Raw genomic sequence first — 14,899 nt, forward strand, 5'->3', positions numbered from 1 at the left:
TCCAGTTCTGCACCGCCTTTTCTGTCTTGGCTGAAAACCTGCCCAACCTGCCCTTTTTGGATACCGACCTTCGTTTGGTAGGGCTCTTCGTAGGAATCCCCCTCCCCCTCTCTTGGCCGCCTCGTCTAGTCCCGCAGCCAAGTCGATGACGAAGCCCAGTCCCGGCTTGGCAATGACATCTCGCAAAACATCTCCGGGTATGCGTTCTGGACCGTCTGTCAAGCCTTGGCTTGGTCATTCTAGTTAGTCTGCGGTTTTTGTACCCACATAGTATTCGCATCACTTAGCGGTTGATGCTCTGTTGGCCGTCTTCTCATTGCTGCACGTCAAGGCGAAAAAGAAACCTCAGTTAAATGTAAAAAAATGTTGAAGCATGTATAATATGAAGCTACATAATGGGTATTGATTGTTCGCCCAAGGGAGTATCCAAAAAGCTTACACCTCCTCTATCTACTGGTGACAAACTTGCAACAACAAAAATTCAAACAAAACAGTGAAAATACGCTCGCTCAAAAGCACGCCTAAGATCCAGTTAGCTTCTTCCACCAGCTGCTCCTTGCCGCCGGGGCAGTGTCTCCAAACACCGAGTTCCGTCGGCTCTGCCTGCGCTCGTCGCTCCCGTCTGATCCACCGGCCGTCGGCGCCCGCCGCGCCTCATCCCGGTGCCGTCTCCGCCTGTGATGTTCGTCCTCGGCCGCCGCGGCGTCAATATCGTCCCCACCCCCACTTCCACCATACTTGCTTCGCCGACGGGCTGCCCGCCGCGCTTCCCGCCTTGCGTCTTCATCCTCGCCCTCGGGCGGCGGCGGCGCGTCAGAGTGGTCCTTAACCCATGATGACGTTCCAGAGTGCGGCCACCCGTCCTTGCGACGGTCTGCTTCGCGTGGGTACGGATTCTCGCCACGGTGCCGTCGACTGCTTGACTTGCCGCCCCCACCAGCCTCGGCCTCCCTAGCCGCCCGACGCGCTTCCCTGCGACGCCGCCTCTCCTCGTCGTCTTCCCGTTCACTCTCATGCCCACGACGATGTCGCTCAGGTCGAGCTTCGGGATGCCCGTCCTCCGGTGCGGATGCGGCAGCCGCTTGGCGTTCGCGCTCTCTCCGCATGCGACGCCTCTCGGCCCTTTCGGCGTCTTTCTGCTGCTGCTCCTCGGCAGCCGCTCGATCCGCCTCGTCCCTTGCTCGCTGCGCCCTACGCTCCGCGCGCCTTGCCTCCCTCTCCTCTTGCCGCCTCGCTTCCGCGTTTTCGTCCTCATGCTTCCGTCTACGCTCCCGACGGGCTTCATCTTTCTCTACCCTCGCTTCGTCGGCATGGCGTGGGTCAACCCCACCCCGCTCTGCGCGGCGAGCACGGCGGGCAGCCCGTCTTGCCTCTTCCGTCTCCGTGGCAGCTCCAGAAGGCCCACCATGCATGCCCTCATCATCGGTTGTCATGTACGTCCCCCGGCGACGGAGCTCCGGTCGACCGTCAGGACGAGCTTCGGATCGCGGTGTCGAGAGGATGCCTCCAAACAGACCTGCCAGACCTTTCTTGGCGCTCGAGTTTGATCGCTTGAGTGGCGTCGTGGGGTCAGGATTATCGACCATGACGATGTCTTCATCCCTGGGGACCTGTTCACGCTCACGCTGCGTCAAGTCAGTCGCTCGTCCCCATTTTCTAGTTTGACGTTGCACGAGATCAATATTTACCTTAGATCTGCGACGCGATGGCTTTTCTGGGCTGGCATCCAAGGCCCCAACCATGACAATGTCCTCGTCCTCTGGAGGCGCGGATCGCGTCTTGCTGCGCCGACTGCCCGACGACTTGAGACCGAAAATCCTAGCGGCCTTGTCGGTCATTTCTGGCGCTTCCTCCGGAGGCGGCGATGCGAGCCCATGGTTCACTTCGGCACTGCGGCGTGAGCGGCTAGAGCTCTTCTTCTCGCGGGTTGACGCCGATCGCGACAAAGGTGGCGTGCTCGCTAGTACACTAGCTACCCGTGCCTTGGCCGGCGCCTCCTTGATGCGCTCTGGTCTTTCCTCCCGAGTCTTGGACGATGAGCCAGACTCCTTACGCTCCGACCGCGAAGGACGTTTTTCCTCTTTGCGCGGAGCGGCGTTCCACATTCCCCAGGATGCTGACCCCTCGCGGCTGATCTTGGCGCGCTCTTTCTTCGACGGCTTTTCCTCCTCGGTAGAGGGCGGCGCGTCGGGAACAGCGGGTGGCGCATCGGGAACAGCAGGCGGCGGCGGGGGAGGGGGAGGAGCTGCAGGGGGCACCGAGACGGATCCTGACTTGGATCGTGATTTGGATTTCTTGGACGACTTCTTTTCGGGAGACATATCGACAATGTCAACTATTTCGTCTTCGTCGTCCATTGGGAAACTACCGGGCAGATGCGACCTGACTTTTCTGCGCGGGGGAGTAGGCTCCTCGACAATTTCAACTTCAGGTGGAGCTTCCGCTTCGACTTCAGGGACAACTTCAGGGACAACTTCAACAACTTCGGGTGCAACCGCAGCTGCCTTTTTAGACTTTTTCTTCTTTTTGCCGCTTTCTTCAGCGGGCGGTTCGGCTGGTGGTGGTGGTGGTGGGGGCGGCGGCACTGGGTCTGGAATAACCTCTTCTTCCTCCTCAGGTGGTGGTGTTGTTGACGCTTGAAAAGCCTTCAGGCGGTCCGCCACCTTGGACCCAACCTTCTTGCTACTCTTTGTAGCCTTGCCCGAGGACACATCTGCGCTGTTGTCGCCCAGGCCGTCCGTGGCATCTTCTGGAATCGTTGATGACTCAGCCTTTTTAATTTCGGAAGTGGCTGATTTGGCGCCTTTTTTGGATGCACCCCAAAAGCTGAACGCGTCCGACGCTGGCGCCTCCTTGGGCTTTTCCACCTCCGCGGGGGGCTCCTCATTTAAGAGTTCCTCCACATTTTCCGGGGTAAGATTAAGCAGATCCTTTTCAAGCTCCTTGTCAAAATCATCCTGGTCCTTGTCGGCTTCCTTGTCGGCCTCCTTATCCTTTTCCTTGTCTTTATCCTTGTCCTTACTCTTTTTGTCCTTATCCTTATCCTTATCCTTGCTGCTACTCTTGGCATCTTTGTCTTTGGATTTGGATTTGGATGAGCTCTTTTCCTTGTCTTTGGACGATGACTTAGACTTCTTTTTGGCCTCCGCCTCTTCGCGTTCGCGCTGCGCTTGTTCCTCAGCCTCGCGTGCGGCAGCTTCTTCGGCCTCCTTAGCAGCCTGCGCCGCTTCCTCAGCCTCACGTGCAGCTGCCTCTTCAGCCTCGCGTGCGGCAGCTTCTTCGGCCTCCTTAGCAGCCTGCGCCGCTTCCTCAGCCTCACGTGCAGCGGCCTCTTCAGCCTCGCGGGCGGCAGCCTCCTCGGCCTCTTTGTTTGCGGCTGCTTCGCTGCGTATATCTGCCTTGGATTTGAGGAGATTGTATCGATCTGTGTCCTTCTTGGTCATCTTGGGCCTGCCTTTGTCCTTTTTAGCTTGCAGAGCTTTGAGTTCGGCCTCCTCCTTGAGAATCTCGGCCTCTTCGGCCTCCTTAGCTGCTTGAGCCGCTTCTTCAGCCTCCCGTGCAGCCGCCTCTTCGGCCTCCTTGGCAGCCTGTGCCGCCTCCTCCGCTTCACGAGCTGCGGCCTCTTCGGCAGCACGCGCAGCCTCCTCCTCAGCACGTGCAGCTTCTTCAGCTTCCTGTTTGGCCCTTTCCTTCTCGGCCTTCTCGGCCTTTTTGCGCTCCTTTTCCTTCTCCTTGTCCAATTTCTCCTGCTCTTTCTTGCTCAGTTTGGGCTCCTTTTCCTTCTCCTTTTCCTTCTTCTTCTCCTTGTCTTTGTCCTTGGATTTGGACGAGGTGCCGAACCAGCCACCATCATCCTTTGCCTCTTCGATGGAATCAGGTTGTACAGAGGCAATGTCCGTGTCACCCACGACCTCGACGGGGACGTTTTTGCTGCTCGACTTGTCCTTTTTCTTCTTGGATGATGAAACGCCCCAAATATCTTCGGAAGGCTCCTCGATGGCGTCTGGCTTGACAGAAGACTCTTCCTTGTCCTTCTTCTTCTTGTCTTTATCCTTGTCCTTTTTGCTGCTCGTGCCAAACGAACTCCAGAAGTCGTCTTTTTCTTCCTTCTTCTCCTCTTTGGGCGTCTCCAAGTCGATCAAGGCATCGTCTCCCTTCTTTTTCTTCTTGTCCTTATCCTTCTTGCCGGTACCAATGGATGCCCAGAAGTCGTCCTCTTCCACCTTTTTCTCTGGTTCAGGCTCCGGCTCGGGATCAGGCTCGGCGGTCTTGCCTTTCTTCTTCTTGTCCTTCTTGGTTGCCGCCGCACCCCAACCGAAGTCGAAATCTTCGGTTTTTTCGGGCTCGGGTTCGGGTTCTGGCTCTGCAGGTGGCGGTGGCGGTGGCTCCTCGGCCGTTTTGCCCTTCTTTTTCTTGTCTTTTTTGCTAGTACCTCCGATCGAGGCCCAAAAGTCGTCTTCTTCCTTCTTCTCGGGCTCGGCGGGCTTTTCGGGCTCAGGTTCGGGCTCTGGATCCTTGACCGGCTCGCCCCAGATGGAGGAGGACTTGGTCTTCTTCTTCTTGTCCTTTTCCTTGTCTTTGTCCTTGTCCTTTTTGGAGCTCGTTGCCGTAAACCCAAAATCGAAATCGTCCTTCTTCTCATCTTCGGCCGGTTTCTCCTCTGGGGGCGGCTCGGGAACCTCTTCGACGGCACCCTTCTTCTTTTTCTTGTCCTTTTTAGAGGTGGACAAGCCCCATATATCTTCCTCGACCTTCTTCTCTGGTTCTGGCTCGGGGTCGGGTTCCTTGACAGGCTCTGGTTCTGGAGGAGGTGCTTCTTCAACAGCGTTTTTGCCCTTCTTCTTCTTGGTTGTTGTTGTCGTGGTACCCCATCCCCAAGCACTCTCTACAGGAGCGGGTTCGGGCTCTGGTGCTGGCGGCGGCGGTGGCGGTTCTTCAACCTTTGGCTCCTCAACTACCTTCTTTTTCTTCTTGTCCTTCTTGGTGGTTGCTGCTCCCCAAATACCCCAGCCGCTGCTCTCCTCCTCCTTCTTTTCCGGTTCTGGTTCCGGCTCTGGCTCCGGCTCCGGCTCCGGCTCCGGCTCTTTGACAGGCTCTGGCTCTGGCTCCGGTTCCTTTGCTGGCTCGCCCCAAATAGAAGCCTTGCCCTTTTTCTTCTTGGTGTCCTTCTTGGATGCCGCAGCACCCCAAATGTCCTCTGCTGGTGGTGGCGGAGGGTCTGGTTCTTTAGGGGGCTCTTCCTTAACCTCCTCTGCCGCGCCCTTCTTCTTCTTCTTGTCCTTCTTCGAACTCACCGCTCCCCATATGTCCTCTGGTGGAGGATCGACAGGTTTTGGTGGTTCCGGCTCGGGCTCGGTCTCAGGTTCAGCCTTTTTACCTTTCTTCTTGCCTGCAGTGCCCCACCCACCCCAGTCATCGCTCGCCACGGGCTCCTCCTTCTTAGGCTCAATGACTTCCTCCACTTCACCGATGTCGCCAAAGGAGAATCCAGTCGCGCCCTTTTTCTTAGGTTTTGGGCGATTAAGGCTCCAAGGATTATCCTCTTCCTTTTTCTCTTCTTCTGCAGGAGTGTTAGTTTTGGTTGCTCCAAAGCCCCAAGATGCGCCCAATCCCCCTGTACTCCAACTAGATCCCCACGCCCCAAAGGTTGAGGGTGCTTTCTCATTCGATTTTGAATCAAAGCTAAGGTCTAGATTGGGTCCCTCGTCCAGTTTGATTTCTTGGAAGGCGTCAAATGTTGAGGAGGCCGGGGGTTCCTCCTTGTCCTCGGTGGCCGCGCCCTTCTTACCCTTCTTCTTCTTGCCACCCACGGCTGCCAAGTCTCCCCAAGGGTCATCAGCACCGCCGGCGTTGTCGTCTTTCTTGTCATCCTTTTTCTCGTCTCCACCGTTGCCTGCGTCACCGCCGCCAGCGCCGGAGTCTGCATTTCCGTTGTTCTTGTCGTCGCCGCCGCCGTTATCGGCTGGTTCATCCTTCTTCTCATCGTTGTTATTGTTGGTCGGTGCGGGTGCCGCGGGTGCCTTTTTCTTTTTCTTGGCAAATTCCCTGAACCCTTGTCCAGACGAGAAGTCGACATCAACAGTTGAGCTCGGATCGGCAAACATGTCTCTATCCCGACTCCTCCGAGACGCAGGTTGACCATTTGCTGTAGGTACTGAATCAAGGTGTGCCGAGTCTGACAGGCGCCTAGTCACAGACTGATAGGTTTCTGTAAGATCCGTCGGGGTACTGGGAAGAATGTCGTCATCCGAGTTGGGGTCACGGGATATGACACCAGCCTGTGCCAATCTGTGTGACCATCTTGGGCTGATGTCTGGTGTTATCAGGGGTACAAATGAAGACCTTTTCTGTGTCGTGACATGTCGCCTTTGTTCCTACACACGGAGCTCAGTTGTCAATAAATCTACCTCATTCCACCTCCAAGGAAGTAGTTGATAGCTGGATCCAACTCTTGAAAAAAGCGCCCAGGCTTATCCGCCACACCTCATACTGCAGCGTGCCATGCAGTACTCAGGGGCTCTGAACCATGCATCAGCCAAGGGGCGACAAGTTCCATATCGAGAACTTACCCTTTCACTAGCCCACGTCTGAGCAATCCATCTTAGTCTCCGGCGCAGGTCATCCCGAGTCTGCTGCGCATGGCGCTCAACCGATCCAATCGTCCTCGTCCCATGCCATATCGACGGCCAGCCATCTGCGGCGTCTCCTGTCCAGCCGGCGGACGTAGAGAACAGAACCTCTGCCGTGGCCATCCTGGAAGTTCAAGGCTTTCACGGTGGTGGTGGTTTGCGGTTGTGCGGGCGTAAAACACATGGACGCTAGCGTTCTGCGGGGTTTCGCAACTCTTAAAGACCGAGAAGAGTCTGTGGAGTTCGTGGTGAAAGAAGGCTGTGATTTAAAAAAAGACGGGCAGCTCGCATGCGCTGCGAGATGGCGTCGCAGGGAGCCCCTATGTTCGTAGAATCGGTCGCGTGGGTATCGTGTACAAAAAGGAAACGGTAAAACAACGAGCGGTCTTGCGACCGTAGACGAAATCGGGTGCGTCGAGCTGTATGCGTGAGTGTCACGTAAGGCGTGAGGTTTGCTACTCTGCTATGCGATTCTGTCAACTCCCGCCTCCCAGAATTCTTTGAGAATTTTTTTTTCTGTTCCCCCTCCTCTGTGTAATTTGATTTGAAGGAGGTGAGAATGGTGGCTTGCGCAAAAGGAACCAATCGTGCTGTTGTGCTGGGTTGCAGACCGTAGAAGAGCTTATGGGCCGTGAACGAACAGGATTGGTGGCAGTACCGGTGCAGTGTGACACAACACCCCTTCCCTTTCCCCCTCCAGGATGCAGGAGCGGTCGCTTGGTGGGCTTATCACTTGATGTTTTTTTTCTGGTATGTGGCACGGGAGGAGATTCGAGTAGGGAATGCTTCTTCCCTTGGTCGGGTTGTTTGTTATGTGAGCCGATCTTGCAAATGGTTCGTCACCATCTGCCATCTGCGGAAGCCCAGCCAAACAAGCAACCAAGGTAAGTGAGGTGAGCTGGGCAGGTGAGGTATGAAAGTCGGCAAGGTACGGATGTTCCGTCCCGCACCTGCAAATTGGTGTTAGCTAGACCTCAGGAAATCCAAAACATACAGCTCCCCAATATTTCCCTCCTTTCAATAGAAGAAAGGGAGCGGGTCGTGGTTGGCGCGCTGGAGGGAATGACTACCACTTTACGTAGCACTCCTAAACGAATGTGGCCCGGAATAGAAGGTTCTGTACCACCCCCGGTCTGCCTCTTTTTTTTATTTTTTATTATCTTCAACACCCTGCTCAAATGTATTTCTTATGAGTGTTGACCGTGTTCTCAGGGATGGGACGGGACTTTGCACGTTTAACTAAAAAGGAGAGGGGGTAAACAACGATCATGCGCATGTGCATTGACGGGTGGGAGGGAAAAAAGAGAGGCAAAATGGATGGATTGATGGCTGGGCGCCAGCGTCATTGGTCCCGTAAGTGCCCACCCAGTCGCACCCGACGACCGCTTTGACAGGGATAAGGGTGTGGTGTGGTAGCTGCCCGCCTTCTCTTTTTTTGCTTTTGTACCCATTTTGTGTTCTCTCTTTGTAAAAACGTTACAGCGGCAAGGTGGGTAACAGCTACGGGGAACCTGGTGATCTCCAGCTTCCATTTCGGCAAATCCTCCGAACTTTTGTTCAAGCCAACTCAATATGGCTTGGATCCTCGGAGACGAGTGGTGTTCTTTAATTGTTTTAACCGAGACTCTTCCATAAAAGGATATTTACATGCTAGCACTGAAAATGCAGCAACTTTAAGAACTCAATTGCGGGCTTGAACGGCACCAAAAAAAGCACATGGTCCCTTGGCGTTTTCCCTCCCCCGATCGACCCCGGTTTAGCCAGCCTGTGCAGAAGAAATTCAGCCCCCCAAGCACATGGGGGACTGCCCCTCACTACTCACTACATACGGTAGTAATTCCTGTCCCTATCCGCAGGGATCCATCCGGCTCTCCTGACCTTTCTCTTTACTCTTGTCACCCCGAACAACAGGCTGGGCGGCGTCTGGCAAGTGGGCCGAGATGCAAAAGCCGGATTAGCTTGCATTCACGTAGGTAATAGTTAATTGGATTTCATCTGATCAGAGCTTGGTTCACTGGTCTGCCTTTGGAGATGTCATCCCATATTTCTTGACGTGTTCATCCGACGTGTTTTTTTGTCCTGTCAAAAAAAAAAAAAAAAAAAACGTGAAACGCTAGAACCGGGGTCGCCTTTATTTGGAACTTTTCTTGAACACTAGGTACAGGCTAAACCCCTCCATTTCCGCATGGGCTAGCTATTAACCAGCCGAAATTCTCGTGTATCAATTACCCTGCAAGCCTACTCGAGCCCTTATCCAGCCGGCCGACTGAACGAGAGGCGGTCAGCACCCGAAATTGGCGCTGTTGGAATTTGCCTACGACAGGGAAGACGGGAAGGGTGAAAGACGACCGGATCGACCATGTTGCCATGGATTGCCCGGCGCCCCATTGATCGTCAGCGGCGCGCGTTAGCTTGGCCGCCTTCAACACGACAAAACGAGTACGTCGTAGTCAATGCTGGAAAACTCTAGTTCTAGACCGAGTCGTTTTTTTTTTTTCTGTTTTTCTTTTTTTATCTGACTGGTTCATGCCCGTGCCATGGATTTGGCATTGTGATTGTATTTAACTGCTGCGCCATATGTAATGTGCTTCGTATGTATTTTTGGACACAACAACCAGCAGCACCAACTCCATAAGCTGCGCTATATCCCACCTATGACTGGTATATCGAGGGTCATTGGCCAAGTTCCAGTAGCAGTCGGAATCAAACCCCTTGTCGCCAGGTGAAGTAAGGTAGCTATACATAGCGGCCCTGGGAAAATCTTATGCACCATGCACTGTATATACGTGTCTATGCAATGAATGTACAGCTGCCAAGTCAGGCACTCGTGGCGGATATGCAGCCTCATCTCGGAGGCAGTAACAGCAGCAACGGGCGAGAGATGCATGTTTGCGCACGCAAGTAAGCAGCAGGATGCTGCAGTGCACGTCCAGGCCCATGTCAGGGTCTTTGGACTACCTACATACCGCAGTACAGTCCATGTACTCCGTAGCCAAAATAGGTATTGATGGGTCTGCGGGCCTGGACTTCCAGAACCCTCCATGCGACCACCGGCCCAGCTTCCAGCTCGTCAGGTTAGAGACATTTAACGTTAACTACTGGCTGGGTTCGGTGTTTTGGTAAGTTGCCAGGTGGGTGGGGAGGAGTTGGTGGTCTCCAGCCCGAATGATGCCCAATATCTGGAAGCCTATTCAGATCTGATCTGGTTTGGTTTGATTGATTTGGTCCCATCCCAATAACCGGGGTCTGCCTTTCAAGGTCAGGGCGTTTTGCGCTCATTCTTGATTCTTGGCAGAAAAATGTGGCGGCAACCTTGACAGGAGGACCCTTACAGGATACTCCTGACTCTGTCTGGAACCTGAAGAAAAAAGAATTTCTTCAGCGCCCTCGAAACAAAAGCAAGCTTGCAGGTAATTTAGCATACTCCGTAAAATAGAATGAAGCTTTGGAGCAAAAACAAATCTCGGAAAAGAAAATATCGGGTCGACCAGTGGCTGGGGATAGTGCCCCGCCCAAGTGCTGCTTCACCGCCAGAACGTCGTCACCACACAGGAGGCAAAACACCATTTCAAAGGCTATGACCAGAGGGACGAAAACAAAAAAAAAAAAAAAAAAAAAAAAAAAAAAAAAGATGGAGTGAGAAAGAACAAAAAAAAAAGAGGGGTTGAAAACAAACAAACTATTCCCTGCCATGCTTTGATGTGTTGTCACAAAACCTAATTAGGCCTCATCGCATCGGCTCATACCTATTATCCGTAAATTCTTTGCAACCCTTCTCCAGCCTCCCCGAAAAGGTGCCCTGTTTGCCTTGTGGGACCACTTCAACCCGATGCCTCCCGAGTTGCCTGGCAGCATGTAAGTCACAGACATGGCCGGCGGGCTTGACCGCTCCTTGGGCGAGCTCTTTCTGGTACACCATTCTTTTTTTTTAATGATTTACGCGTAGGACCAGTTGACTGTGCCTGCGACAAAGCGCACGCGTGGTTCGGTGTAGGCTAAACCAGGGTCACGTCACAGCACTGTCCTTCGATTGTCCGAGTGTGCCCCTCGAATAGCCCTGCGACTGTGCACGCGGCGTTGGCGCTCTGGGCTGCGATTCTTGGCGGACTCATCCCATCCGATCCCGGCACCGCACAAGCCGGGCTGGGCCGTCGAACGGTCGGCCGGTCTTTTAGGAAGACATTCGCAGCAGTTATTCCAAGGCCATGCATGACCACATGCGGTTGGCATGATGTGGGAGCTGGGGCGGTTAGCTAAGTCTTGAAAGGGTGTTGGTTGTAATTCTACGTTTAGCACAGGTCCCGGTATTTACGGTATTAACACATGCTGATTGGATTTCTGTTAATAAGAGGGTCGTCAGTCAGCAAAGGGGCTCAAAAGTAAAAATAAAAAAGCAGCCTCGTTGCTGACTGTGGGATTCTAGGCAATGCTAGCGCCATTTGCTGTGGCCTGTCAGGGTCTAATTGAAGCGAACAAGGCACAGAACCCAAGATGACCGTCCTATTAAAGAGTTCGTCGTATTCTTGCATCGTACTCGGTACATTTACGACTTTCAATTGTAAAGCCAGCCATCAAACCCAACATGAGTTCTGATATGGTTACCAGAAATCGTACCGGAATTGTAATCTTTTTTAGTGGTCTGGCTTGCCCCTAATGACCCAACTCACGTTTCATGACACCACCTCCTTCCACAGTCAAGTGGGCAGCGCCTCAATGTCATCCGCGCCTTGTCAGCATTGTCTAAAAAAAAAAAAAAAAGCACTAAAGATCTAGTTCTAGTGAATAGATAAACCAAGCAATAGCACGAAATGATTTGAACAAAGATAATAATACTCTCTTTTTTGCAATCGCGCCGTCTTCACCGCCATAAAAAGTTCTTTCTCTTGTCCGCTTTCTTTTGACCTGATCTTTTTTGTATTGTCATCCTATCGCCGATAACGTGCAGCATCTCGGCATTTCTCAAATCCGCCCCTCAACGTTACCACATCAGACGAGACGTGCACTTCGGTTTTAGTCTGTGTGTCCGAGTGCCTGCCTCACGGCACCAAGGTTTGGTCCCTGGGAGTTGCGGTTGTGGTTGAAACCCAATCCAAAAAATCTCAGCTCTCGATACTTTTCTCGACCCAAAGCTTGAAGATTGAATTTGACGGCGACGAAACACCTGCTTGCTGTGTCGCCAGGCTGTTCAACTTGAATCAAGATCCAACTCAAAAAAAAAAAGAACATACCAGACGAAAACAGGATTCCAGCCACGTGACTGGCCGCGTCACGCTGCAATCACGTGTCTCCCCCCTTGGAGCCTTCCTAGGTATCAACACACCATCAAACAAAAATGGTCGCCCAGATGACGATCGAGGTCTCGTACCCTCTCCCACCAGACCTCCCACCGTCCGCCGTTCTCGCCGCGCTGCACACGTCGTACGAGCCGCTGATGAAGCCGCACCCGTTCCAAAAGGGCTTCAAGCGGCGCCCGCTCTCGGTCGACGAGGTGGTCGACGACCCTTTTTTCCGCGCCGACGGCCGCAAGCTCGAGTCGTACGAGGTGTCGGACCGCATCCCCATCCTGCCGGGTGTGCACAAGGACATCACCGTCCCGGCCGTCTTCCAGAGCTTCGACGGCGGCGTCAGGTGCCGCGCCGACGCCCCCGGTGGCGTGCGCATCTGGAGCGTCTACGAGCCGAGGAAGGCTGCTGCTGCCGGTGGCGAGTCGGGCGGTGCCGGGTTTGAGCTGCACGAGACTGCCGTCATTGAGTGCAGTGCCATCTTCAAGCGGTTCGTCGCAAAGAACTTTGAGACCTCGCATCGCGAGAACCTCAAGGGCATCGTGGGACTCCTCGCAGACATGCACAGGCAGGGGGAGAAGCGGGGTGTTCTCACTGGCATGTGAAAACTTTTTTTTCGCTTCTTTTTATTGTTTTACAGTGTTCGTTTTCTCTTTTGGCTTGCCAGAGAGTGTCCGCGCCGGCGTGTTGGGTTTGAACTTGAGCATTGTTAATCCTGATATAGGCGTCGCAAGGAGTTTTGGAGTTTTCGGGGTTCTGTACGCAGAACAAATGCTTCATTTACCACTCTGTTACATTGCCCTGTGGGCATTCATAAGCATAATGTAGCATTTGTGTCTTTAGCCTACCTAGGCAACTTTGTTGGTTTCTTGGAATCATGTTATTCATGTTGTCTCGCACCATTAAGGCCCCCTTCAGCCTTGCTCAGACTCGAGACATCGCATCCTAATTTTCTCCTTCAAGCGACATGGTAAACCAGCTTGGAGCCGCTAACCTTCCAATCCCTCAAATCCTGGATCCCCTCAAACACATGCTCCAAACCCTTGCCTCCTCGATCAACCTGCTGCCTGACGGGCTTGAGCTTGCCCTGGGCGAGCAGGTCCTCGGTCAGCTTCCAAAAGACCTTGGCAAACTCGTAATCCTCCTTGGAGGCCGGCCAGTTCTTGCCCAACTTACTCATGTCCTCCCCAAAGGCCGTGTAGCCCAAGGTGAAGGCGGGCCCATCCAAGACCGGGTTGACACTCTTGACCTCGTCGTCCTCGACGGGGAGCAGGTTGCGGTACACTGCGCCGGGCTCGTCCTGATCCAGCGCCCTCGCGCAGGCCTGCGGGCTCCCGTCGCGCGCGATGCAGTCCCAGCACAGCCGCAGCCGGCCGCCCGTCGACTTGCGCACCTCGTCCACCCAGGTCGGCGACGAGTGGTCGTACACCTCGTCCGCCCCGATTGACTTGAGGTACTCGTGGTTCCGCGGTGACGCCGTCGCCAGCACCCTCAGCCCCGAGAGCTTGGCGTACTGGATGCCCAGCACGCCCGTTGCCGTGCTGCCGCCGTAGATGAGGATCGGGGTCCCTGCATGAGCTGCCACGGCCTCGGCGTCGTTGGGGAGTGGCAGGCGGAGAGCTTGGTAGAGACCTTGACCCTGTTGGTGTTACGAGGTTATGATCAGCTTTTTTTCTTCTTTTTACTGTTCATGGCAAAAAGGACCAAATCTCAAAAGAATGGTATTGGTTGAACGGCTCAACTCACCACAGTCGTGACGCCAACACCCAACGTCGCCGCCTGCTCGTCCGTGATATTGTCTGGAATCTTGAGTGCGATGCCATCCTTGACGTTTATGTACTCTGCAAACGCGCCGTCCTCCATATTTTCGGCATTTCTAACATTCCCATCAAGTCAGCGCATCAAGGACCGTCGTGATCTGGGGAACCCGTCTTGAGTCGCATAGGAACTACAAGAATGAGAGAAACCCAAGGGGAGAGACAAGAAAACTCACCCTCCATGAGCCATTCCCGCGATCCTGTCGCCGGGCTTGAACCTGCTGTTGTCGCCAGCCTCGACAACTACGCCGGCAAAGTCGCACCCCACAAGGCTACCGGGTTGCACCGTGTCATCATCGAAGACGGCGTGAGGTTCGGTGGGGTTCCTATGAAAAAGTCAGTTTCTTGACTGGTTTCCAAATAAAAGAGTCCGGGAGGAAGGAATATGGAAGGCGATGTGCTTTGGGGAACCTTCCCGGAGGAGAAGAAAAGAAAAAAAAAAGAATAACCTACAACGCAACTGCAGTCGTCTTGACCAGTACGTAATTGTCCCGGAGCTTGGGCGTCGGCACGGTCTGCACCTCAACCTTGCCCTTCTGGGTTTTGATGAGCGCTCGCGCTTTTGATGGGATGGCCATTTTCTTCGGTATATCGACTCGACGTTCTGGTTGTTTTGGTTTGAAAGGTCCCTGGACTGCAGGAAAGTCGAAAAAGAGGAAGCTCCGGGTAGGGGGGGTTATTTCAAAAATAAATCAAGTCGATTATTTCAAGGCTGGATTCTGGTCCAAACCCCCCGGTGGCCACGGCGATCTACCGAGTGACGATATCAAGAGGGGCAAAAGGCAGGCCCTTTCAAGGCGATACACAGTATAGCTTGTTGGCAACTGGATACAATTGTGGAGATTTGAGCGGGTTGGCACTAACGCAATGTGAGGATAAGAAACAGGAAAGAGTCCCAAGTCGGGAATATCATCACTGGGAAGATGGCGTCTTTTATCTAATTTGGACACAGTCCTACTTACTATGCAGGTGGATCGTATTGGTAATTATAGATGTAAGTGCGAGAAGTAGTACATACTAGAACTATGTAGTATTTGCTTTGTAATGGTCGTGGCCCGTAACTTGAGATTGTATATCAACCAAAATATATCAACCAATACCCAAATCTTCCACTTCATAATATTGACCACCAACCAGCTCCAGACATAGCAAGCTCGTCGGTATGTATGTA

General features: G+C 53.6%; 4 protein-coding genes across 4 annotated transcripts; 2 read left to right on the forward strand and 2 right to left on the reverse strand.

Moving 5' to 3' along the window:
* Nucleotides 1–343: 343 nt before the first annotated feature.
* Nucleotides 344–7,948, reverse strand: MGG_05129 (uncharacterized protein). Its single transcript, XM_003712610.1, has 4 exons — nt 6,570–7,948; nt 3,261–6,374; nt 1,689–3,182; nt 344–1,625 (listed from the first exon to the last, which is right to left on the reverse strand). Exons 1-4 carry the CDS (start codon nt 6,750–6,752, stop codon nt 522–524), a joined length of 5,895 nt encoding a protein of 1,964 aa, XP_003712658.1. The 5' UTR covers nt 6,753–7,948; the 3' UTR covers nt 344–521.
* Nucleotides 7,949–8,988: 1,040 nt separating this feature from the next.
* MGG_15129 (uncharacterized protein) lies at nt 8,989–10,886 on the forward strand (the record flags this gene model as incomplete). Its single annotated transcript, XM_003712611.1, has 6 exons — nt 8,989–9,068; nt 9,439–9,530; nt 9,601–9,748; nt 10,012–10,039; nt 10,411–10,484; nt 10,685–10,886. 6 exons carry the CDS (start codon nt 8,989–8,991, stop codon nt 10,884–10,886), a joined length of 624 nt encoding a protein of 207 aa, XP_003712659.1.
* A 574-nt stretch (nt 10,887–11,460) lies between these two features.
* On the forward strand, nt 11,461–13,268 carry MGG_05131 (uncharacterized protein). The gene has a single exon (XM_003712612.1). The coding sequence runs from the start codon at nt 11,962–11,964 to the stop codon at nt 12,514–12,516; it is 555 nt and encodes a 184-aa protein (XP_003712660.1). The 5' UTR covers nt 11,461–11,961; the 3' UTR covers nt 12,517–13,268.
* Nucleotides 12,672–14,667, reverse strand: MGG_05132 (uncharacterized protein). Its single transcript, XM_003712613.1, has 4 exons — nt 14,182–14,667; nt 13,905–14,054; nt 13,658–13,787; nt 12,672–13,550 (listed from the first exon to the last, which is right to left on the reverse strand). The coding sequence occupies exons 1-4, from the start codon at nt 14,304–14,306 to the stop codon at nt 12,870–12,872; spliced, it is 1,086 nt and encodes a 361-aa protein (XP_003712661.1). The 5' UTR covers nt 14,307–14,667; the 3' UTR covers nt 12,672–12,869.
* Between the last annotated feature and the right edge of the window lie 232 nt (nt 14,668–14,899).

The sequence above is a fragment of the Pyricularia oryzae genome, chromosome 3 (assembly GCF_000002495.2).
Source record: "Pyricularia oryzae 70-15 chromosome 3, whole genome shotgun sequence".
NCBI lineage: Eukaryota > Fungi > Ascomycota > Sordariomycetes > Magnaporthales > Pyriculariaceae > Pyricularia > Pyricularia oryzae.

What these genes read in the sequence shown, in the direction of transcription:
- MGG_05129 (XM_003712610.1), bottom strand. Translation starts at nt 6,752, where the DNA reads ATGGCCACGGCAGAGGTTCTGTTCTCTACGTCCGCCGGCTGGACAGGA. An exon ending in AAGAAGCTGCCGCACGCGAG is followed by an intron (nt 3,183 to 3,260) that starts GCTGAAGAGGCA and finishes GCCGCACGCGAG; the next exon opens with GCTGAGGAACAAGCGCAGCG. An exon ending in CATCGCGTCGCAGATCTAAG is followed by an intron (nt 1,626 to 1,688) that starts GTAAATATTGAT and finishes GACTTGACGCAG; the next exon opens with CGTGAGCGTGAACAGGTCCC.
- MGG_05132 (XM_003712613.1), bottom strand. Translation starts at nt 14,306, where the DNA reads ATGGCCATCCCATCAAAAGCGCGAGCGCTCATCAAAACCCAGAAGGGC. An exon ending in GCGGGAATGGCTCATGGAGG is followed by an intron (nt 13,788 to 13,904) that starts GTGAGTTTTCTT and finishes TGGGAATGTTAG; the next exon opens with AAATGCCGAAAATATGGAGG. An exon ending in GTGTTGGCGTCACGACTGTG is followed by an intron (nt 13,551 to 13,657) that starts GTGAGTTGAGCC and finishes TAACACCAACAG; the next exon opens with GGTCAAGGTCTCTACCAAGC.
- MGG_05131 (XM_003712612.1), top strand. Translation starts at nt 11,962, where the DNA reads ATGGTCGCCCAGATGACGATCGAGGTCTCGTACCCTCTCCCACCAGAC.